Source organism: Canis lupus, chromosome 30 (genome assembly GCF_011100685.1).
Source record: "Canis lupus familiaris isolate Mischka breed German Shepherd chromosome 30, alternate assembly UU_Cfam_GSD_1.0, whole genome shotgun sequence".
Lineage (NCBI taxonomy): Eukaryota > Metazoa > Chordata > Mammalia > Carnivora > Canidae > Canis > Canis lupus.
Window position 1 is genome coordinate 9069405 of NC_049251.1, and position 25173 is coordinate 9094577.

Sequence of the window (25173 nt, forward strand, 5' to 3'; positions counted from 1 at the left end):
ACTTGTTTTTGCCAAGGGTTATATAATAGTAAGGCAGCTGTGCGTGCAGATGTGAAGATGTTGACAAGTTTCTTTGCTGTTTAGGCTTCTTTGAGAGATTTAATGTTTATGTCCTAGTCTCTCTTGATAATAATTACGTATTGAAGTATTTGTATTACTCCCTTCTTTAGGAGCCTGACTCTGAACAGCAGCCCTTGAAACCAATCACCTGTGACCTAGAGGATGATTCTGATAAATCACAAGGTCTGTTTGAAAATTAAGTCTTAAATCATTTAATAGTAATTATGGGGGGCACACACACCCCAAAACATTTTTACCTACCCCTTTTTAAGCTTCTGCTAAAAATAGAGATGATAGAGAAATCTTTTCCTATTACTTGGTCTGTTTATCACTCCTAAGAAATAAAATTCACTTATGTTGATACACCATGTTATTACAAGAGATGTTTAGGGTAAGGTTAGTGATTCTCTCTCTCGAAAGATGTATTTAGTTTTAGAGTGTGCAAGCAGGGGGCCGAGGGAGAGGGAGAGAGAGAATCCTCAAGCAGACTCCCAGTTGAGTGTGGAGCTTGATGTGGGGCTTGATCCCAGGACCCCGAGACCATGACCTGAGATGAAATCAAGAGTGGGACACTTAACTGAGCCACCCAGGGACCCCCCCAACTCCCGCCCTTTAAAATGGCTTAATACACACAAAAAGTGATAAATGTTTCTGTAGCATACTGAGGTATATGGAGGAGGCTGCTAGGGTGAAGGGAACCTGTCTGAGAACACAACCACCTTGAAGGCTGAGGGTATCGTATCCTGACATAACTTGTAATTAGCACATTGGTTGGGAGACTATAATGTAGAAGTCTAGGTATCTAGTGAAACAGACATCCAATTAACAAGCTGCCATGAATATAAATACCTGGTGAGCTCTAAATGACCGATACATAATGTAGAAGTGGAGCAGTCCTATCCAGAGTCACAGAATAATACAGAAGTATTTGCAGTAGAAACTAGAAATAGAACACTTTCTTTTTAAAACCATAGTATTCTCTCTTACTGTCCTTTAGGATTGACTCTACCATCACATGTCACAAAGCATGTTGCATATGTCCTTGCTTTTCCTGTATGGATAGCAGAGCACTAAACTATATCACATCTTAACCTTGGTATGCTTTGCAAGATAACACCTTCTTATATAATAGTCATGGCTTTTTAGAGCAGTCTTAAGGTAGGACTCCCTTTTTATTAGGGACCCCAGACAACAAGTTATCCTATTATAGTCTGGTTCTCTGGAATATTTCTTTTTCTTGGAAAGCCCCAAATTGTGAGAGTTAAATTACCACTGGAAGTACCTGGGATTCAGACACTGGGCAACTGCTCAATTTCTGTGCCCTTGGCACTTCTTTGAGAATCTAGGGAAAATAAAAATCTTTTGAAGTTCAGTAAAAAATGCTGTGATGCAGGAATATCTTTCAATTCCTTATCAGAAAAAAGCTGGAAGTCTTCCTGCAATGAAGGGGAATCCTCTACCTCCTATGTGCATCAGAGGTCACCAGGTGGTCCCACCAAACTGATAGAAATCATCTCAGACTGCAACTGGGAGGAGGATCGGAACAAGATTTTGAGCATCTTATCCCAGCACATCAATAGCAACATGCCACAGTCACTTAAGGTGGGCAGCTTCATCATTGAGTTGGCTTCTCAGCGAAAGAGCCGGGGTGAGAAGAACCCTCCTGTTTATTCTTCTCGTGTGAAAATATCTATGCCATCATGCCAAGATCAAGATGATATGGCTGAGAAATCTGGATCAGAGACTCCTGATGGTCCATTATCCCCTGGGAAAATGGATGATATCTCTCCTGTGCAGACAGATGCCCTGGATTCAGTGAGGGAGAGATTACATGGAGGCAAAGGTCTGCCTTTTTATGCAGGGCTTTCTCCTGCAGGGAAGCTTGTGGCCTATAAACGTAAACCCAGTTCAAGCACATCTGGGCTTATCCAGGTGAGAATTATCTTTAATCTGGATGTAGCACCTTTATCTCCTTAGATAACATCTTGATTTTTCAGAGCCCTTTGTGGGCCTTATATAATTTATCTTCACATTTCCTGGGAACTGGGTGACAAAACCATCTCTTTTTATAATAGGCCTAGTTTAGGTGCGCATACCTAGAGTGAATTTTTGACACATTTACAAACGGAAATGTAGAGTCCTATATTAGTTTATTTTATTTCTGGTCTTCTCAGAAAGTTCCTACTCTTAAAATTTTATTACTTGGGCTCTAGTAATACTTTGACAACTAAATAAGGATACTAAGGAGTTCAGTCTAGTTCTTGGGGTTATTATTAGCATATAGCTTTCAAAACAAAACAAGGTGAAATTGATTTTAAGATAGCAGTATATATTTATAAGGTGTTACATGTATAAAATTTTAAAAAATTGAGCCCCACAGTTCACTATTTATTTGGTCCATTGTAGGGTTTTTGCTAATAAAATCATTGTCATAGTGCAAATATACCCTTACTGTTTAGTAATTCAGGCAGGCTATATTAGTATAATTACACTGGCATCTAGAAAATCTTTTGAAAGAAGTTTTGAATTAAAATGTAACGATAATTAAAAAATTTCCTCCTCTTGCTCAGTGACCTTAAGTGCACTTTTATGTCAGAGTAGCAAATAGGTAGCAGTGTCTGACATTTTTGCTAAGGTTACTTGACTTTACTAGCTTGATCACTTCTCTGGGCTGTGGACTGTCCCATTAATAATCTGACATCTACTTAATTAAAAACTTTTTATTGCAGTTTATTCTTGATGGTGCTTTATAACTGGTTCTGTTGATATTTCTAATCTCTTATTTAATGAGAACAGTGTTTTCTTCTTACTTCATTTATTGATTGATACTTTGAGAACAGAGACTTGACCCTCTGAGATACAGGAATAGAAATTTGTGTTCTCCTGTCTAGGACTCAGAAAGCCACCATAAAATGTGAACTTGCATAAGCAGTCAGACCACTATAATGTAGGCTTTGGGAAAGCTGTTAAATAGTCTTCAGAGCAGGTCCCAAAGGAACAGATAGGGATATCTGACCTAGACCTCCAGAAACTGTTGTGAAAAACTATAGTAAACTTTCCTTTAGTATGGAAAGATCACATTCTTTATATCAAACTCAAGGCAGAGGTAGGTATTCTTGATCTCTCTGGGAATAATCATGGGTTCACTTGTAGTAAAGAGTAATTTTGCTTTGTGTCTTTGAGGAGAGAGTCGTTTGCTGTAGCTATTCTCTTTACCAATTTCTTACTAATTTAGAGAGCAGTTTTTCCCCCACACTTGATCCTCTTCCACCTACCTTTTAAATTATGGAAAGGAGGAATGGAAAAGGATGTCTTCTCTAGTCACCGTGGAATAGGACTTTGAGAATATGGGTAAGAAATTAGGGAAAGTTTTATTTTTCTTTCTTTTTTAAAAAAACAATTGTGCTGCTCCAGATGGGTAACATGTCAACTCAGGGAGTAAAGAAAAATCTTTTACCTCATTTATTGATCACTTTCTTCTGATGCTTCAGTGATTGTTTCTAAAGTTATAATTGAGTTTCTCCTAGCATTTATCTTGAGCTTGCATTTTGTCCGAGAGATGACAGTATCTTCAAAGTTAAGTTTTTTGAAAACTGAGGGGACCTTCTGGCTTAGGATGTTACGACAGTGGCTTTCTTATGACTTAAAAGTAGATTCACCATATGTTTTTCAAAGTATGAAGGATGCTTGAAAGGGCAGGACTCTTGAGAGGGCTTCATTATACCTCTTTGGTTTTGTCAGATTCTGTGGAACATAGTTACTCCTTTTTTGCTGATGATTGTTCATAGTTTAACAAAAATTACTTACTAAGTAAAACTGTTGGATGATTTCTTAGATTTGACTGTATCTATCACATATCTAGGGGCAGATATGATGGGTTCCTAAGATTGTTTCCAAACTACCAAACTGAAGATAAGATTAGTTCAGAATATCAGATGGCAGTTTTTTATTTTTCCACCTTCTAATACTTAGATTATATATCAAATGGAAAAAGTCCATTTCTTTCCCCATGAAATCTAAAAAGTAGACTTTTAAAACCTTGTAAAAATGAAACCCCTGTCAAGGGAGATAAGTTAGCAAGAGAATTTTATCTTTACAGAATTTCTCTTTGCCACTTGTTTCAGGTTAATGGTAAGAGTTACCCGCAGGCTAAGTTGCTATTGGGACAGATGGGGGCATTGCATCCAGCCAATAGGCTAGCTGCTTATATCACAGGCAGGTTGCGACCCTCAGTCCTGGACCTCTCAACCCTCAGTACTGTCATCTCCAAGGTAGCATCCAATGCCAAGGTGGCTGCATCCAGGAAACCACGTACCCTGTTGCCTTCAACATCCAATTGCAAAATGGCATCCTCCTCTGGCGCTACAACAAATCGCCCTGGGAAGAATCTGAAGGCATTTGTCCCGGCAAAAAGACCAATTGGTAAGTAGGACAGTATATATGTTTTAAAAAGGCCTGTGCCTTGGTACTTGGCCAGTAGGTACAGATGTGGAAGTTGTGAAAATCAGAGAAAAGTAGAATTTATTATTCTTACTCTTAATGTCTGTCTTACCTTTTTTCTGTTTTTGATAACTCTTCCTGATCACATGATAGTAGATGAACTGAACTCTAGTTAGTTATTTCCAGACTTTTAGATTGGTTTTATTAATACGGAAAAGGCTTATTAGATTACTTTTGTTTTTAAAAAGGGAAGATGTATTCTTAAATACTTTGTTAATTAATAAATATTTCTTTTATGGGCACTGATATTTTTCTAACCAATCCTATGTATGTTCCTTGAACTTACAAAACCAAGGAGCTTATTAGCAAATCAAAGTGGATTGAGTTTGTAGTATAGGCTTAGAATAAAGGGCTCTTGTAAAACATAAGTTAGGGAGCGTTGTTTTATTCTATTCATCCTGTTCTGTGAATGAAAACCTCTTTTAACATTTCAGTGCTAGAGTCTGTAATAAATTACCTTCTTGAAAGCATTTGTGTTTTAGCATTTAGAGTGTATATAGTAAGTTTATTGAATTCTTTCTTTTGCTTAAATCTATTTAGTAATATTAGGTATAAGTGTCCATTGCTGTATTCTTATTCCTCTGAAAAAACTGGCTGAATGCTAGAGTTGTATGAAGATGGAGGACAAGCATTGTATGCCTTTAAAAGACCCCTCCATTTTTTTCTCCTCCATTTTACCTTTTTTTTTTTTTTTAAAGTAGCTTTAACTGGTGAATTTAGGTTGTATCATGCCCTCTTTTGAAAAGTGTCTTTATATGTTTTAGAAATATGTAAAACTTAACTGTCATAAGAGGATAGCAGCAGTAAAGAGGTGGAGGTGCTGGGGCAGGAGGAAGTGGCGAAAACAAGTTTTAAAATTAGAGTTAGGAAAAAAAATCTCCTTACTTTCTTCACTGTTTAGATGATGAAGTTGTGTGCTGCTGTATTGTCTTTTTAGTGTCCTGGCAATTTGGCTATATTGCACAGTCAAAAGAATCTTAGTAGGTACACCCAATTTTAACCCCTTTTGTAGTATTACAAAGGTTTGGTTTGTGTTGAGAGAAGTGTTTGATTTCTATGGGTGGAAATTGGCACATATCATGCAGGTAGGTAGTACCTGTAAGGAATTGACCCAGTGGTGCACAATAAATGTTGATAAACACAATCACTAAGAAGATAAAGTATGAGAACTGAAGATTTTTGACCTGCAAATTTTTATTTGCAGCGGCTCGACCCTCTCCTGGTGGTGTGTTCACACAGTTTGTGATGAGTAAAGTTGGAGCCCTGCAGCAGAAGATACCTGGAGTTAGCACACCCCAACCCCTAACAGGGCCACAGAAGTTCAGTATCAGACCTTCTCCAGTAATGGTCGTCACACCTGTGGTTTCTTCTGAGCCAGTTCAGGTGTGCAGCCCTGTGACTGCTGCTGTCACTACTACCACCCCTCAAGTGTTTTTAGAGAATGTTACTGCTGTGACACCTATGACTACTATTTCTGACGTGGGAACTAAAGAAACTACTTATTCTTCTGGTGCCACCACTGCAGGGGTTGTTGAGGTTTCTGAAACTAATACCAGCACCCCTATAACACCTACCCAGTCTACCGCCACTGTGAACCTTATCAAAACGACTGGGATAACCACCCCTGTGGCTTCAGTTGCTTTTCCTAAGTCTTTGGTAGCATCTCCTCCAACTATAACTCTTCCTGTTGCTTCCACTGCCTCCACCTCCATAGTCGTGGTGACCACAGCTGCATCTTCCTCCATGGTGACCACACCAACTTCATCTCTGGGCTCTGTTCCCATTATACTCTCGGGAATTGATGGGAGTCCACCAGTAAGCCAGAGACCAGGTAAGGCCTAGATGTTACTAGCTGGTTTACTGTACAGCTGTTAATAAAACTTATGGCTTTGATAGGGTTACAGATATATCAGGGTAACAGTGTAGGTGTTTCTACTATAACATGATATGTGTATTCCTGAAAACCTTCCTATAAAACTGAACAGTAAAAAAAAATAGAGGTCATGGTTAATACAGGATTAGGACAAATCACTGAAAATCAATGCAGCTTTGTAACCAGAGCAGTGATAAAAACTGTTAACTGATACTTTGGAGATAAATTGAACAGCCTTAACAGATGGTTTAGTGTGGGGATAGAGATTTTCTTAGGAGATTAAAAATACTCAAAGACATCATAATGGAAATACTGTCTGAAGGATACTGAAATAATGCATGTTAGAGTGGAGCTCTGAGCCAGTAGAGCAGCAGCCCTCAAGGTGGGCACAGGAGGAAGTGCACTGCTGTGTGCTGAGAGCTAGAGGTGCATCCCTCTCAGGAGGAAACCCAGATGTAGGTGTTCCTTGTAGGTGGGTGGTAGGGCTGTGTGCTTCTTTTTAATTAAAAAAAGAGCAGAGGTCTTTTGCCATGCTGCAGCCAGGCTAAGAGCTTTTTCTCTCTCCTTGCTGAAGATTAAAATTCTAGGTACTTTTACCTGGTAAAAATCATTTGTGAATCAGCCCAACTCCCATATACTACTGACATTATTCTTCTATTTATTATTTTGTATGAACTGATTGAAATAGAAATAAAGAGGCATATTTCTTTGTTAGGAATCTGTTAAGATCATCAACTTTTCAGTTAAAATTAGTTTGTCTTTAGTTGGTTTTGGTTAAGTGAATTCTAAATAGAAATATCCTACACTTCACTAATTTTTATATCCTAATTCAGCTGGCTAAAATAAATGGTTCTCTTAGTGTACTCAAAGAGACTTACTGTGTAGAAGAGTGAGACTTCAAAGGATTTAAGGGGAAATAAATAATAAACAATAATTCTGTCTTGGCTATTGATATTTTTCCAACTAAATATTTTTGCCTTTAGTGACATGGTCCAAATCTCCATTGATACTTTAGGAATGAAGTGACTTGGGAGTTAAAGTTGAAGGTTTTTTGAAAGGATAAATGAATCACGGTATTAAATTGGTTGTCTTCTTCTTCCCATATGTAAACATATAAGAAATGGTTAGTTTAAGATGTAATTTCAGAAATAAGATTGTTTGAAGCTGTTTCGAGTTCCTGTTGAATCCCAAGGTTTATATCTTGTCATATTTTAACAGATGTTCTAAATGTTACGGATTCTATCCTTTTTAATTCTATCTTGAAACTATAAAGTAGTTTAGCTTTTTATAGTTCACTGGTTCTCAGATTTCAGTCCCTCAATTTACATTCAGGTATTTTGCTCTGATTCTCATTTGTATTATTATTGACTCAATATTTTTATTTAAGTCAACTCCTTTGTTTCCTTAAATGTATTTTTAAAAGGAGCAATTTTACTGTAATTGGAAACCAACATTATTTGAGTAACAGAGGTTCACTCCATAAATACACTAGAAACAATAATAGTAAGAAATATATTTTAGCTAGCTACCATATGTTAACATGTGGCTTGCACTCTGTTAATGAAGAAAGCTAGAAAATGCTGATACGATATCAAAGACTAGTATTTTCTTCTGTATACAATCAGAAGATTCAAATTGAGAAAGAAAATACTTTCTGACAATGTGATATGGTGGTATTCTTATTCTGTATCCATCTAAGAATATTTTCCATAATACCACTTGAGGAACTATTAATGTTAACAAATTTTCTTACCTGCTTTTTAAAAGTGGAGCTGACTCTGGTAACTTCTATTTCTAGGTATGTGTAATTTTGTTCTAGGTTTATAAAGAGGATCTCAACTTGGGCACTTAGACATCTGTGACTTTTTCATTTAACTTCCCTTCTTTTTCTCTTTTCCGTTCTTCCCCTTACCTGCATGTGAATAAATAATCACATATTTAGTGTATGTGCTAAAGGCTGCTTTCATTCTCTGAATTAGAGTACTTTGGAATTGAATCACTCTCTAAAATGTTTTTTGAATAGAAATGTTCAGGAAATTAAGAATGTTTTAACGTGTTTTTTAATTCACATAAGATAAATGTTTTTTGTTTAAATTGCATACTCCTCCCCGCCCTGCCCCACCCTGCCCTGCCCTGAACAGTTTGGTCTTTGCATTTTATTTTTAAGAATAGTTTTGGATCTTATATATAATTTGTCATGTAAACGTTAGGAGCATAACTTCCTTTTACAAGTTTGATATTTTTGTGGGTAGAGTGCTTACCTGATACATTTTGTGGGTATGAGTTCTTATCTAATAGAATGTCACGTGTTAAACTGATTTGGTTGGTTGTTTGATTTTTCTATTTAGTGACAAACTAATAAAAATGTTTAATAATATTAACTAAGTTCACTAATTTGAATGTTAATGTTAGTTTCCTTTTTGCTTGCTATTATCGCTACTCCTTTTTATCCCCATGGCCAAAATCTGTAGACTACTCATAATCTTTTTTTCTGTGTCTTCAGTATTTCTAAATATCTCTTCCAAACATTAAAGTGGGTCTTTAGATGCTATTAATGGTTTGAAATTTTTTTAAATTCACATCTTCTGCATTAAATTTTTGCTTTTTCTGTTTGTTTTAAAACTATCTTTTGCCTCTTCCTAACCAGGCTTTATTTCCCTGCTTCTTTGATGTCTCTTAATTTCATTCCATTTTTTGGGGGTATGTATTTTTTTTTTCCTTCTGAAAAATAATTTCCACAGATCTTTATGCTTTATTTGTCAGTGAATTTTAAAAGCCAAGGAATTTTTTTATGCCTCATGACTTTTAGTCCTTGACTTTATCTTACTTGAGTATGACCTGTGAAATGAAGTCATAATTCTAGTAAGTGTTAACAACCTGAATTACAAGGTTGAAGAAGAGAATTTTATAAAGAATGACCTGTTTAATTTTAATGAGAATCCAGATTTAAAGACCTGCTGTGTTTTTCATTAGGCAGAGGCATTGTTTCTTTAAATGCACCTCTTGACAATTGATGCACGAGCTCTCTCTGTCTCTCTCTTCCTTTTTTTTTTTTTTTAAACCATTCTGAATGTAAGGACCTACAATGTCTGGTTGATAATTGGTTTTAAGATAAATTGTTCTCAGCCATAGGACTATTAAGTAATGTATGATAGAGATGTAGGATTTCACCAACTATATAAATCAAATTAGAAGTTATCTGTAATGTGGTCAAATCCTATGTCATAATAATTTTTTCCTACATGTATTAAAGGGGAAATTCTCTGATACTATGTTTCCATTTCCTGTTTTTCAGAAAATGCCCCTCAGATTCCAGTGGCTACTCCCCAGGTCTCTCCTAACACAGTGAAACGTACTGGACCTCGATTGTTACTGATTCCAGTGCAGCAAGGTTCTCCTACTCTTAGACCTGTCCCAAACACACAACTTCAGGGGCATCGGATGGTCTTGCAGCCTGTTAGGAGCCCAAGTGGAATGAATCTATTCAGGCATCCTAATGGGCAGATTGTTCAGCTACTCCCTTTGCATCAGCTTCGAGGCTCTAATACCCAGCCCAACTTACAGCCTGTCATGTTTCGGAACCCAGGTATAAAATTGGAGATCTTTCTGATGAATTTTTCTTTTGTTGAATCATTTGGCCATATGGCTTGTTAATACACCAGGATTTCTTAGTCTCTTTGAGTTAACCAGTCCAAAAAGAAAAGCATATGCTTGGGAATCTTGATATGGAGTGGTAATAATTCAAAAAAATTTTTTTTCTTACCAGGCTCTGTGATGGGAATCCGGTTACCCACTCCTTCCAAACCTTCAGAGACTCCACCATCTTCTGCTTCATCCTCTGCTTTCTCTGTTATGAATCCTGTAATTCAAGCTGTTGGGTCTTCTCCAGCAGTGAATGTTATCACTCAGGCACCATCATTGCTTTCTTCTGGACCTAGTTTTGTGTCTCAGTCTGGTACATTGACCCTGAGGATTTCCCCTCCTGAACCACAAAGCTTTGCAAGTAAAGCAGGCTCTGAAACCAAAATAACCTATAGCTCAGGAGGGCAGCCTGTTGGTACAGCCAGTCTTATTCCTCTCCAGTCTGGTAGTTTTGCTTTGTTGCAGCTCCCTGGACAAAAGCCTGTTCCCAGTTCCATTCTTCAACATGTTGCTTCTCTTCAGATGAAGAGAGAGTCCCAGAGTGCAGACCAGAAAGATGAAACAAGCTTTTTGAAAAGAGAGCAGCAGGACACTAAGAAGACTCTACAGTCAGAAGGAGAAGCTATAGATTCTGAAGCTAATATAATAAAGCAAAACTCAGGAGCTGCTGCCTCAGAAGAAATCCTACATGATTCCTTGGGAGATGGGGGTGATCATTTAGATGAAGAATCCCTTACAGAAGAGGGTCCTATAACTGTTAAACCTTCTCAGCCCTCCTGTATCACTGCTTCACACATAGTAGGTGAAGACTATAAAGATGATGAAGAGTATGGGGTTAGAAATGAAAATAGTTCCAAAGAAAAGCGGACTCTCCTAGAAGTTAAGACTATTTCCAAAAAAGCCAGCAATGTGACAGTCCAAAGTGTAAATAGTGTACAGCTTAAAAAGCTTGGTGATGTAAAAGTGGAACAGCAGAAAGGATTAGAAAATCCAGAGAAAAAATCGAATGAATTTCCAATCATCTCTAAGGAAGACAGTAAAATTGAATTATCAGGCAACAAAGTTGTGGAGCAGCAATCTATTCCACAGCCAGAGGGCAAGGAGAAGGGATGTGGAGACTCTCTGGAAAAGGACGATATTAGGGAGAGATGGAGAAAACACCCAAAGGGCCCTCTGACCCAGAAATGTGTTGGAACTTCACAAGAATGCAAGAAAGAGGCAGATGAGCAGTTAATTAAAGAAATAAAGACTTGTCAGGAAAATTCTGATATGTTTCAACAAGAAGGCATTCCTGATCTACTTGGAAAAAGTGGAACTACTGAAAATGTCAGAGTTTTAAAAACTGAATGTGATTCTTGGAGTAGGATTTCTAGTCCTACAGCCTTCTCCATTGTTCCGAGGAGAGCTACAAAAGGGAGCAGAGGGGAAGGACATTTTCAAGGTCACTTACTGCTGTCAGAACAGATACAACCAAAGCAAGAGACGAAGGGTGGGCGAAGCAGTGCTGACTTGACTCTTTTGGATTTGGAAGATGAGGACGAGGAAGATGAGAATGAGAAAACCGATGATTCTATTGATGAGATTGTGGATGTTGTTTCTGACTACCAGAGTGAGGAGGTTGATGATGTAGAAAAGGTGGTGAGCCCATTTTTGTTGTGACTGAAACCTCAAGAATTTAAATGATTTATTAGAGACCTTAGCTTTTCCAGAAGATCACTAAGACCTGAATTGGATGCCTAGGTTTAGATCATTATTAAATGACTGTAGTTTTTAAGGCTGTGTCAGTCAGGTAACATTTATTGAGCTTATATTCTTTGACAGTTGCCTGCTATTATGGGAAGGCTGGCTTATGCTTTTGGGGGATAGATGCTTGATAGTCCCTTTCAAGTTAGGTTTAAAAAAAGAATCCTGAAAGTCCTATTCCCATTTGCTCTCATTTAGTTGTTTGTTTTTTGTTTTGACATTTTCTGTGTGAAGTGATTATAGCCTATTTGGTAGATGTATAAAAAATAGGGATTGGGTGACCTTAGAACTAGAAGAGGACATAACTACCTACATTTAGAGAGATGTTTCTCTTTTTGGAGAAAAATGGAAAATACCATTTAATATTTTAAAATCACCCTGCCTTAAGTTGCTTTTTAATTACCTTCTAAAATTAAATAGTTTCTAGAGTTTATATTCAGAACTTTGGTCATCTTCCTTTGTGAATGACCCTTTGTAAGTTTTACAGATTTTTTTTTCCTGAAGCCATTTTTGTAGCCTTCCTGTTTAAGGTTATAACCTTATTTAAGTGAGAAACAGATAAGATACTGGGCAGGAGTTGGACAAACTTTTTCTGTAAAGAGCTAGATTGTTAACATTTTAGACTTTGCAGGCTGAATGGCTTGCTGTTGAAACTGCTCAGTTGCTGTTATAGTGTGAAAGCAGCCATAAACAATAGTAAGTGGAAGAGTGTGGCTGTGTTCCAATAACACTTTTATTTACAAAAACAGGTGGCAGACTGGTTTGCTGACTCCTGACAATGGGGTTTAATGTAAAACTGTAGCCAGCTGCTTGTAGGGTGCCCTCAAATCTAAATGGTGTCCCTCTCATTAGATGCAGATAATATGGCCCTCTGTGGCGATTGCATGGAATCTCACTTCATGAGATTCAGCCTCTATGTTGTTACAGAATCTCACTTTATGAGATTCAGCCTCTATGTTATCTGGTCCTTCTCTGTCAATGCCTAACTGCCTTAATGCAGATAAAATACAACAAAATGATGAGTATTTTAAAGCTCTAAAATGTTTAAATATTCTTATGTTCCTGTGTTGGTTATTTCTATACCTCATTGTCTCACTTGTAAAATGAGGATCTAGCTCTACTATTAGATAATTCTATATACTTTGCCTTATATTCTATCTATAGCCTCATCCTTTTTTGAGGACAGGTACCTGTGAGTAGCTAATGAATCTGAATTCATTGAGTTTAAGAGTTAGATTGCAGATATTGTGCTTTTTGCAGAATCTCCCATTTTAAGTCAGCCTGGGTAAGCATCACACCAAAGACAGTCCAACTTTAAAACCAGTGAAAACTATTGCTGTCAGTAGAACTGACTTAACAGAAGCTTCAGAGTATCTTAATCAAGGGTGACATTGCTTGGATTTCCTAATAGGGAATCTGACGTAAAGGTACAGTGGCCTTTTTAAAAAAGTATGGACAAATTTATTAAATGATCTCTAAAATCTAAATTTTACATTGTATTTCTGTACCTGTCTGACACGTATGATATTTTTGTGCATGTGTTTATTAGCATTATACCGGAATAGTGTAAGGAAAGTAGTGAGTAGCCTCTTTAATTTAAATCCTCCACTGTGAAGTTTATTAGATATTATTTATAAAGCCTGCAATTAAAGCCATGCAGTAGGGATCCCTGGGTGGCGCAGCGGTTTGGCGCCTGCCTTTGGCCCAGGGCGCGATCCTGGAGACCCAGGATCGAATCCCACGTCAGGCTCCCGGTGCATGGAGCCTGCTTCTCCCTCTGCCTGTGTCTCTGCCTCTCTCTCTCTCTCTGTGACTATCATAAATAAATTAAAAAAAAAAAATTTATAAAGCCATGCAGTAGGGAGACATTCTTCAATTTAAATACCATAAAACATCTGTCTACATTATAATTCAAACTCTTTAGATTCTGTCAGGACTCTGTCGATTTAGCTTCCTAGAGTTAATTTATATTGTTCACATTGTTTAAATTTAATATACATTGTTTAAATTGTGTTTAAATTGGGGAACATAAGTGATGGCTTGCATTTAGTATCTGTCAGCCTTATGGAACGTATAATTCATGGGGGTAAGTAATTTTTCCATCAAGTTTAAACAGAATTCATTAAGGTGATTGGGATGCTTCATTTTAAGTTGTGCCTCTTAGGTATAGTACTATTATAGACAGATAACATTTTCCTAGTTAAGTTTCTGGCACAGTTAAACACTACTTTTAAAGGAGGCCTTTAGGGATCCCTGGGTGGCGCAGCGGTTTAGCTCCTGCCTTTGGCCCAGGGCGCGATCCTGGAGACCCGGGATCGAATCCCACGTCGGGCTCCCGGTGCATGGAGCCTGCTTCTCCCTCTGCCTGTGTCTCTGCCTCTCTTTCTCTCTGTGTGTGACTATCATAAATAAATGAAAAAAAAATTATTAAAAAAAAAGGAGGCCTTTATATACACACACACACACACACATTCTATAATCTGTATATTCTATTGTTTATGTAAAATAATACAGTGAGTTTCCATGATAGGTGCTCAATAAATGCTCACTGATTGCCTTTTTTATTTTTAAAAGATTTTACTTACTTGAGAGAGAAAGAATGAATTGGGGAGGAGCAGAGGGAGAGGGACAAACAGACTCCACACTGAGCCTGGAACATGACATGGGGCTTGAGATCACAACCTAAGCCCAGATCAAGGGTCATTTGCTCAGAGTCCGGTGCCACCTAGGCATCCCAACTTTTTTTTTTTTTTTTTTTAATGTAATAAGGATGTACAGTGAGTTTAGGCTTTTTAATACCTGAAATTCTTCAGAAGCTCTCCATGTGTGGGATTATTAAGAGTTAGAAGACTGACTCTGGGCTATATTTCTGTTTTCATATCTGCTTTGAGTGTGTTTTTATGGGTGTGTGATATGGGGTTAGCCATGAAGCACTCTTAAAATAGAACCTGAATTTTTCTTCTTTTCCCCCTTCCCTTTCACCAGATTTTACTTTACTGCTATTTAATCTTAAGATTTATGAAGCTTTAATATAATTGTACCTGAATTTTGTCCACTAGACATCAATACAGCCCTCTTGAGACTCAATCTAGTGATGTCTGTTCAGTATATATCTATGATTCATAATGTAGTACTTCGTTGTTACCTCTAAGCATATGTTTTCATAATTTAATTTCTTCTTATAATGAACAAGTTTAGGATCATCAATATTCATGGTATAAAATTGATATTTGGTCCTGGTTGGTTTTACAAAGGGAGCATTGAAAAGTTTAGGTGTATTTGCTTCCCTGACTTGATTTACTGTTGGAATGCTTTATTTCAGAATAACTGTGTAGAATACATTGAGGATGATGAGGAACAGGTGGACATTGAGACTGTGGAAGACCTCTCTGAGGAAATTAATGTTGCCCACATGAAGACCACAGCTGCCCAGACACAGACTTTCAAACAGCCGTAAGTCATTCTCTTTGGATTTTTGGTTTTTGTTATTGTTGTTTTCTGACCATAAACAAAATTAAATATTCTGCTTAGGAGCTTTGGGTAACTGATCTGCTTTCTTTATTCCTCTAGCTTTTTTCTGATTAGTAGATGAGGAGGGAGCTGGAATTAGAGGTAATTCACTTGCCTTGGTTATTACTAGAAGACCGTGTGTGAGTGTGAATAATCTATGCTTTAGGAGGAGCCTGACACATGGGTATTAAAATGCTAGTTTTGTTTGTAGCTATTTAACCTCGGGCAAGTCTTTAATCTGTATGAGTCTTAGATTCTTTTCTTGTGAAATGAGGAAAATGCCCTCAATTTGAAGTGTTTTATAAGATAATGTGTGCAACTAGGATAATTGACATAAGTGGATTACTCAACACAAGTTAGTTCCTTTATCTTTTAAGAATAGGCATTAAATTCTGAATTTGGAGGATGCCTGGGTAGCTCAGTGGTTGGGCGTCTGCCTTTGGCTCAGGGCATGATCCCCATTTGGGGATCAAGTCCCACATCAGGCTCCTTGTGGGGAGCCTACTTCTCCCTCTGGCTGTGTCTCTGCCTCTCTCATGAATAGATAAAGTCTTTAAAAAAAAATCTGAATTTGGTTATTTTACTGGTTGAACAGGTGAGATAGGAAAATTTTTATGTGTTCAGCTGATGAGATGAAAATAGTGTGTGATGACTTAGGAAAGTTTATTCCATTTTCTGTATTAATAAGCCTTGTATTGAGTAGGGATTGGGGTAGAGAAAAAGATGGAAAAAGAAGATAGGAGTCCTTCTTTTGTGCCAGACATGCTTTTCCTGTTATCTCGTTAACCACCATGTAAAACAGCAATGAGAAAGAGTAATAGAGTAATTCTTCATCCATGATGATGCTGAGAAAGTCAAGGGATGGGGAAATAGGTATAATTTTCTTCATTCCACAGCTGTTTGGAGGCTACTTCAGTTGCTTATTTGTTAAGGTTGAAAGGGTTTAAATCTTCTAACAATTTAATTAATTAGACTTAAGGTTAGCAGTATTGCCGGATATGTTGATTATACTAAAGTTGATTTTCTGAGCAATAGCAATAAACAAAAAAATGTAATCTAAAAATATCATTTATAATAGTAACAAAAATATGTAAAACTTATAAAATGTTACTGAATGACATTGAAGATGAATTCAATAAATGGAAAGATACCATCTCAGTGGACTGAGAGAATACAGGGCCAAGAATAAGCAACACACAAACAGCATGCATTGTAAAGGAACAGATTGTTAAACATTTAGAAATTTCTTTCATTACACCATGAAAACTATGAAAAGGCAAAACTTAGACTATAAGGAAAATATTTGCAGTACATGTTTGACAAAGGATTAGTAGTAGTATCAAGGATGTAAAATAATTGTTTAGTAAGAAAATGATGGAGTAGGTAACAATGTAATGGATATCACAGGCAGTTCACAGAAGAGGAAACCTGGATGGCCAATAAACACATATAAATTTATTTAATCTCACAAGTAATTAGGGGTATACAGATTAAACCACAGTGATTTAATTACATCCATAAGATTGGCAAAAATTGTGATTTGTGATCGTACTGTTGTGTCTCGTTGTGGAGCAATGAAACATATTGCAGGTACACGTGTAAACTGTTAAAACCAGTTGGGAGAGTAGTGTGATATGACTGAAGTTGACTTCCACACCTTTCTTCCACCTAGCAATTACACTCCTAGATATATGTATCTGGAAAAGTTCACACATATGTACAAGGGGCCAAGTATGGGACTATGCATTGTAGCATCGTTTGCCATTGAGAAGATTTGGAAACAACCTTAAACAACTTTTAGAATTCTGAAAAGTAAATTTTGGAAATTTCACACCTTGGAACACTGTATAGCAGTTAAAATGATTGAATTAGAACTGTGTGTATCACTGTCTCTGATATAATGTTGAGTGAAATCAGATAAAGATATACTATATAATGTTTAAAATGCTACATAATATTTTCAGTTTAGGGATACATATATTCCTAGTAAAATACAAAGATATGCATGGTAAAAACTCATTTTTACCATGGTGGCTCAGTTAGTTAAATGTCTGACTCTTGATTTTGGCTCAGGTCATGATCTCAGGGTTATCCTATAGAGCCCCATGTTGGGTTCTCTGCTCAGCAAGGAGTCTGCTTGAGATTGTCTCTCTCCCTCTGCCTTCCACCCATACTCTTCCATTTTCTCTCTCCCTTCTCTCCCCTCCTCCCTCAAAATAAATAATCTTTTTTTTTTTCTTAAACACCCTTATTTTGAGAATCTTCATCTATGAGAAGAAAGGAAGAAAATGTGATGGGGTGGGCTGTATCACAATGGAATATTCCTCAGCCACCAAAAACAATGAAATCTTGCCATTTGCAACCACACGGATGGAGCTACAGTGTATTGTGCTGATAAGCAAAATAAGTCAGAAAGACAAATACAATATGACTTCACTCATGTGGAATTTAAGAAACAAAACATGAATATATGGGAGGGGAGAGAAAAGGAAAGAAGGCGAAACCATAAGAGATTCTTAGAGAACCTATGGGGGTGGGGTGATGGAGGAATGTGTGTGGCGAATGGGCTAGATGGATGATAGGTATTAAGGAGGGCACTTGATATGATGAGCACTGACTGTTGTATGTAACTGATGAATCACTGAATTCTACTCCTGAAACCAATATTGCACTGTATGTTAATTAAATAGAATTTAAATAAAAATTTGAAATGGAAAAAAAGGACCTACTGTATATTTGAAATGTTTATTTCTCAAACTAAGTGCTAGGCACCCAGATGTTCATTATACATTTTTATTTATACAATTTTGTATATATGAAATATTTCATGATTAAAAAATAATTTCTGGTTTTAGGGACTATTTGTATACTTAGAGAAAAAAGCATACTGTTAAAATAAATCTTATTGCCACATATCAGACTTTGGCAAAAGGAAGCTGTTTATACTGTAAACAGTTTGGGATGGTTTTGTTTAGTGTAGCTGTGAAATAGGTCTTGGGTTACTGAATTTCAGTAAGACATTGGAAAATATTGTCTTTACCTAGGTGCCGTACCCACATCTCTACAGATGAAAAAGCTGCTGAAAGGAGTCGAAAGGTATTTACGATATATTTAATGACAATTACTCACTTAACAAAATTGATAATATTTGTCATTAGGATTTAAAATAACATTTACTATCTTAGCTATGATTTTTTTTTTTACCAATGAGTTAAAATAACCTTTTTTTCTTAATGAAATTTTACTATTAAAATGCTTTTCCCCTCTTCTCTACTTTTAAATAGAATATTTTAGAAGAATTAAAATGGGCATGGAGAAAAAAAATAAAATGGGCATGGAGTTAAAAAACAAAACAAAAAAAACGGGCACGGAGTTGATGAAAATTGATAATGCTTATTTGAAAACTAATCCTATACTCTTAATTGTGTGATGTGAAAAAAGGCTGGCGTTTTTTCTTGTCTAGGCTCATGTTTTCAGTGACCTAAAAAATTAATTATTATTCCCTGAATGATGGCTAGCAATTCACGTAGCTAGTATATTATGAACCCTCTTTGATTTCCTTGATGTATTTCAGTATATGACCATGGTACCATAATAAAGCAAAGTTTTTTTCTTTTATTCTTAGGCTAAGAATGGTAGAGAGTTTGGTTGTTTAAACCATTTTCTACTTGTTACTCCATCTTTTTAATTTAAGTGATAAAACAGTGATGGAGATGGGGTTGAGGTGGAGAGTGGTATTCAAGTATTTTCAGATAACACTGGGGTGATTGGTTTGGGTTTGGTCTGGTTTTGGGTGGTATATATTTATATGACTGTAATCATTTTGCATATATCGCTATTTTTTTCATTCATTCTAAAACATTTTTCAGATGTAAGAATTTTCGTAATACCCTATATATATAAGCCCCCCTGTATTGTGCCCTCATTATTATATACAAATCATTTGTAGTGTCTTACTATATTTAAACTTGATAGTTTCTCTATTGTATCTTTTATTTTCCCATACTATACCGATGCATGAGGAGTTTGACTTTAGAAAGACAATGATGTTATATACAAGTTTTCGGGTACTATCAGGGTTATGATAAAGGCCAATAGTGTCAAAATAGTTAGAAACATCAGAGGGGGAAAACACAAAACCAAGAAACTATATAGGAGACAGAATGTAATTATGACTCACTTCATATGAGTGGTATTCACATTGATATAAGGTAGCCACTGTTAATTATTTTTTTTCAAGCTTTCATAATCGAATAAAATATGGAAGACTTATCTTGAAAAATGTGTAAATACAAATGACAAATTGGGAGGTGAAAGAGGGAAGAAGAAGGATACAAGTGCTGATATCCTTATTTTACAAAGAGATACAGTGTTGATTAAATGAAAAATTGAGATAGAATTATTTTCAAGTTGCAAAGGGATCAATAAAGAATTAAAATTGATGTATCTATATTAGGAAGATTGAATTGTGAGATGTTAGAGTGGTGTGAGCTAAATTTTCTGCATAGCAGAAAGTAGATAGCATTGAAAATAGAAAAGATTAATAAGCTTATATTACTGTTTTTTTTACCTAGACTATAGATTTAAGGACCAGAAGAAGCCTCTAAAAGAATCAAAGTGATTGTTTTTAAGTGTCTAGGTACAAATGTGTAGGGCATAGTTGGTTTTCATTATAAATTTTTCAAATGTTCATATTTAAAACCCTATGTGCATCTATTTTTTTTTAGTAATTACTAAAAATGAAAGTAAATAAGAGAAAGCCTATGGCATAATAAGGGCCAAGAAAGACTTTCCTGAAAAAACACAAAGTTTGACTTTCAGATGTTAAGTTTTGGAGGATAGAGTGGGAGGGATAAGTTCAGGCAACAGTCTGTAATGGCAGGGTGATGTGAGATTGCTTGCATAGGGTGTTTTGGAAACTTCTAGCACTTTGGAATGGTTGGAGAGAATGATGATTTAGGAAGAAAGGCAGTTGATCAGTTACCAAATTGTGAAGGGTCTTAAGGCATTTAAGAAAATTTTAAACCTCTTTTCCATCAGTTAAGATTTTGAAATTTTTCATGTGATTTGTGTCCTGGAAACAAGTTTTAATAATAAATTATACGGATAAGCTTTTTTTAGATTTCCCTCTCCTTGAATTCTTCCTCATTTGAGAACCACTGAAATTTGAGCTGGGAAGTGATTTACACTGTTGAAGTTACTAGATTTGGAGGAAGGATAGACAGATAGTTGACCATTATCAAGAGGTTGTTAAGAATAGTCCAGATCGTTTCACTGGACACTAAGGTTCCTAAAAAAAAAAAAAAAAAAAAAAAAGAATAGTCCAGATCGAAGACAGTAGGTATCTGGTATGGAACAGTGTCTTTTGGAATGGAGGAAGAGCACGTACAAATGAAAGATAATTAGGTGGCAATCTTTTGTTTGGATAGGCTCCACCAGTTCCTCTAAAACTGAAGCCTGATTACTGGAGTGAAAAACTACAGAAAGAAGCAGAAGCTTTTGCTTATTATCGCCGGACACACACTGCCAATGAGCGTCGCCGGCGTGGTGAAATGAGGGATCTCTTTGAGAAATTGAAGATCACATTGGGATTACTTCATTCATCCAAGGTTTCCAAAAGTCTCATTCTCACTAGGGTAAGTGTTCTCTATAAATGACCCACAAATGAGAATTTGACTAAGAGAATCTTCTAGAGATAATCTAAGAGAATCTTCACCCTAAGACAGAGATTGAAGTAGCACTTGTATTTTAACATATGAATGTGGACCAGTGAACACCCAACAAATCTCTTAGGGGGGAAAGCCCTCATGATAAGTCAAAGTAGTATGTCAAGTTCTTAGCCAGTCTACCTATCTTCACCATTAAGTCAGAAACGCTCGTTAGCTCTGTTTACCACAATCGTTTTACATTGGTGTTCTCCATAGCACTAAGGATAGTTTACCACAGTGAAAGCATAACATAAGTGATATTTTAACATAGTTTTCACAGTTGCCAGTCATTTTATATATATATTTTTAGGTTTGCTTATTTGTTTTAGAGAGACAGTGCAAGAGCAAATGGTGGGGAGGGCAGAAGGAGCCAGTCTTAAGTAGACTCCATGCTGAATGTGGAGTCCCACATGGGACTTGATCTCATGACCCAGAGATCATGACCTGAGCTGAAACGAAGAGTTGGATGCTTAACCTACTGCTCCACCCGGGCACCTGAAGAATAGTTTACCACAGAGAAAAGCACAACATAAGTGATAGTTTAACATAGTTTTTAACAGTTGCCAGTCATTTCAAAAGAAGATCTGAAGTATCTAAGGTAGTTTCATTTAAATTACTGTTAAGTAGAAGTTGGAGGAGTACAAGGCAAGCATTCATATCCATCTAGAACAGTTATTTCAGCCAGATTTTACTTAATCTAGGAGGTGATTTTAAAGTTGATTATTAAAATCTGAGCAGTGTGAAATGTTTTATATCTCCTTGTAGTAGAAACACTTGTGAAACACTCAGTGATGCTCTTTGGAAATAATCATGATTCTTAGAAGTATAAGTAAGAAAACCTCCTATAGTTTAACAATAAGCATTAAGAATTGTTTTATTTACTTATTAAAGATTTTGTTTATTTGAGACAGAGTGCTCAAGTGGGGGTGGGGGATGAGGGGCAGATGGAGAAGGAGAAGCAGACTCCCAATGAGCAGGGAACCTGACTTGGGATGATCCCAGGACCTTGAAACCATGACCTGAGCCAAAGAGAGATGCTCAACTGACTGAACCACCCAGGCACCGCTAAGAATGGTTTTAAATGGGATTAGAAAGTTTTCTAAAGTATTAGATTAAATTTTTTTCATTGAAGAAGTTGTGTAGGCCTTACCTGTTCTTAGAAAGAGCAAATTGATTCACATGATAATTTTTTGTTTCTAGGCATTCAGCGAAATTCAGGGACTAACGGATCAGGCAGACAAGTTGATAGGACAGAAAAATCTTCTGACTCGAAAACGGAATATTTTGATACGGAAAGTATCATCTCTTTCAGGTGAGATATGTGAATGATCTCTGGTAATGAGTGTAACATCTTTAGTGAAGGGAAATCCTCAGTAGATTTTTCAGATACTTCTTAGTTTACAGCTTGGTTCCTAGAGTTAACAGAATTACATTTTAATTGGGTGGGACATTTCTTGTGGATTATAATCACTCTTGCCTTCCATAGTTTTGGGGAATATAGTTAAATCAACTGGATTTCAGTTGACTCTATTTCTCATTATGATGTGGGGTCATATAAAGAGTGGCATTTATTCCCTGTCAACTTATAGGTAAGACAGAAGAAGTGGTCCTGAAGAAGCTAGAGTATATTTATGCAAAACAACAAGCACTAGAGGCACAAAAAAGAAAAAAGAAGATGGGATCAGATGAGTTTGAAGTGTCTCCCAGAACTAGCAAACAGCAGGAAGGATCTTCTGCATCATCTGTAGATCTTGGACAGATGTTTATAAATAACAGGAAGGGGAAACCTTTGATTCTTTCCAGAAAAAGAGACCAGGCCACAGGTAAGAGGGGCATTTTTTGCTTTCCTTAATGTATAGGTGAATATCAGTTTAGTTCAGTGGACGGAGTCTTCTCTTGGCCACAATTCTAGATTTAGTTAAATGAACTAAAGATAGGTTGTATAAAAAGAACCTCATTGTACATTAACATTATACATTAACTACATTATACATTAGATTTTAGTTACCAGTTATGGTAGCCTGTAAGGCCTACTTCTGATAGTAGTCATGCTATTCTATTTCAGTGAGTTATTTTTCTAAGCTGCCATCTTTCATACTTTACACCTGAACTCTTGATTTCCTTGCAGTTCTCCTCATGAGTTGAGGAAGTTTGGGTCTTTATTTGTCTTGTTGAGACAAATAATTTGGAATTAAAAAATTTTTTTAATTTTGTTGAGTCAGGCACCATGTTCATCAGATTGTCAATCAACGAATTGCTGTTCAGGAACAAAGTAAATTGGTTTTAAGTTGTTCTCTTCTATATTGATTTTGGAAGTGAGGCTATGTAACTTGTTTTACCTTTATGGAATAGTATATCTTTTTTTTACTTTATGGGTTGCCCAGTGTATGAACCAGGAAATCTAAGAAAGTACTGAGGGATACTAAAATATGAGTTAGTTTTAAATTTGCTAAGAAAGAATTTTAATGATCATTTAGTTTAGTTCACCTCATTTCATAGATGGAAAAACAAAGTTTGAGGGCTAGAAACTTGAAGTACTTTGTTTAGAGCTATATAAGAAAGCAAGCAAAAAAAAAAAAAAGCAAGCAAGCGTAGGGATAGAATTGTGTTGTGTTTGCCTTCATCCTGGATTCACTGTCAAGACCTTTGGAACCATTCCGTGGAAAAAATGGTTCCATGTTGGGTTTTCCTGAACATAAGTTCTATGCCTTAGGAGAATCAGTGGACAGTGTAACCCATTATGTAGTGAAAAGTGCTTCAAAAAGTAAATTCCTAGTTGAGGTACCCCAACTACATTTGAAATTTACTTCTTGCCTTTTAAGTCAGAGTGTGGTTTTAGAGGTATCTCCTAGACTCTTAGGCTATATCAGTGTAATTGAAGATCTTTTATTTTTAACTAATTTCTGATTCTCCTTACAGAAAATACCTCACCTTCTAACACTCCACACACCTCTGCCAACATCGTGATGACTCCGCAAGGGCAGTTGCTCACCTTAAAAGGTCCTTTATTCTCAGGACCAGTGGTAACTGTTTCTCCTCTCTTAGAATCAGATCTGAAGCCTCAAGTTGCCACCAGTGCTATGGCTCAATCAGGTATGTTGTAAGTGTTGTCCTCTATGGGTAATGAAAAATTGTTACCCCTGGTAAAAACAAAAAACAACAGACAAAAAAGAATTATCCCTGGTATATCACAACAGAGAAAGCCTTTGAATGTGTGCCGTGATGATAAAGATCTGTTATATTTGCATTTTCTTTTTCGAACATGTGTGGCTCTGTTGATTTTTTTTTTTTTTAACCTGGGATTGGGAACTATTTTGTGATTTTTAGTTATTTCTAAGTAGGAAAAACATCGAAAAGATAACGAAAGTAAAAGGAAGATAAGAAGTGATTGTTTTAGTTTTTGATGTTGGTATTTACCAGTTTTGTGCTATATTCGGAGATGGTGGACTCCTATTTTGCCAGCCTGATTCAGTTTGAGTACTACTCCCTTTTGGGGATGAGGAGTAGAATTGAAGAGGAAGTCTCAGTTGGTGATTTAGATTCTAGGCACCTAAATTTCTATTAAGGTTAAAAGTATGGGCAGCCCGGGTGGCTCAGCTGTTTAGCGCCGCCTTCAGCCCAGGGTGTGATCCTGGAGACCCAGGATCGAGTCCCGCATCGGGCTTCCTGCATGGAGCCTGCTTCTCCCTCTGCCTGCTTCTCCCTCTTCCTATGTCTCTGCCTCTCTGTTTCTCAAATTAAAAAAAAAAAAAAAAAAAAAAAAAAGGTAAAAGGGCCATCTTTACCACTACTACTACTACTAAACTCATTCTGGTGGGGTCATCCTTTCTTTTACAGTGCTGCCTCTAGGGCTTCATTTTACCCTCAGAGTAGCAGTTAATTTGGTGAACAGAATCAAGATGTAGGTTTGCCTCAGGATAAAGAGTTCACTGGGGAGCATTTATGTAAAATAATTAAATAGAACAAAGAATAGTAGAGTCCTTTTGTTAGATTTTACTTACTACTTTTTTACTTACTTTGTTAGGCTAGGTTCATAATTTTTTTTTAAGATTTTATTTCTTCATGAGAGAGACACAGAGAGAGGTAGAGACCGTAGGCAGAGGGAGAACCAGGTTGCATGCAGGGAGCCCGATGCGG

At 36.6% G+C, this 25173-nt stretch overlaps 1 protein-coding gene and 1 long non-coding RNA gene across 11 annotated transcripts in view; one reads left to right on the plus strand and one right to left on the minus strand.

The window, feature by feature from the left end:
* The window catches only part of MGA (MAX dimerization protein MGA), a 172703-nt gene that overhangs the window by 141776 nt on the left and 5754 nt on the right, over positions 1 to 25173 (plus strand). For 5 of the 9 annotated variants that reach the window (XM_038580129.1, XM_038580128.1, XM_038580131.1 and 2 more), the window contains exons 12-23: positions 171 to 243; positions 1478 to 1992; positions 4185 to 4482; positions 5765 to 6391; positions 9729 to 10019; positions 10200 to 11710; positions 15141 to 15271; positions 18373 to 18424; positions 20758 to 20964; positions 22237 to 22348; positions 22626 to 22859; positions 23956 to 24129. In XM_038580129.1, coding sequence (XP_038436057.1) covers positions 171 to 243; positions 1478 to 1992; positions 4185 to 4482; positions 5765 to 6391; positions 9729 to 10019; positions 10200 to 11710; positions 15141 to 15271; positions 18373 to 18424; positions 20758 to 20964; positions 22237 to 22348; positions 22626 to 22859; positions 23956 to 24129 — 4225 coding nt within the window. The remainder of the gene's footprint in view (positions 1 to 170; positions 244 to 1477; positions 1993 to 4184; positions 4483 to 5764; positions 6392 to 9728; positions 10020 to 10199; positions 11711 to 15140; positions 15272 to 18372; positions 18425 to 20757; positions 20965 to 22236; positions 22349 to 22625; positions 22860 to 23955; positions 24130 to 25173) is intronic. The other 4 variants (XM_038580133.1, XM_038580132.1, XM_038580134.1 and 1 more) reach the window with 4 other exon arrangements.
* Positions 1 to 25173, minus strand: part of LOC119866873 — a 35753-nt gene that overhangs the window by 2512 nt on the left and 8068 nt on the right. The window contains exons 2-4 of one of the 2 annotated variants that reach the window (XR_005381529.1): positions 24029 to 24176; positions 22187 to 22448; positions 8187 to 8345 (exon numbers count right to left, since the gene is read on the minus strand). This is a non-coding gene — a long non-coding RNA (uncharacterized LOC119866873). The remainder of the gene's footprint in view (positions 1 to 8186; positions 8346 to 22186; positions 22449 to 24028; positions 24177 to 25173) is intronic. The other variant, XR_005381528.1, reaches the window with a different exon arrangement.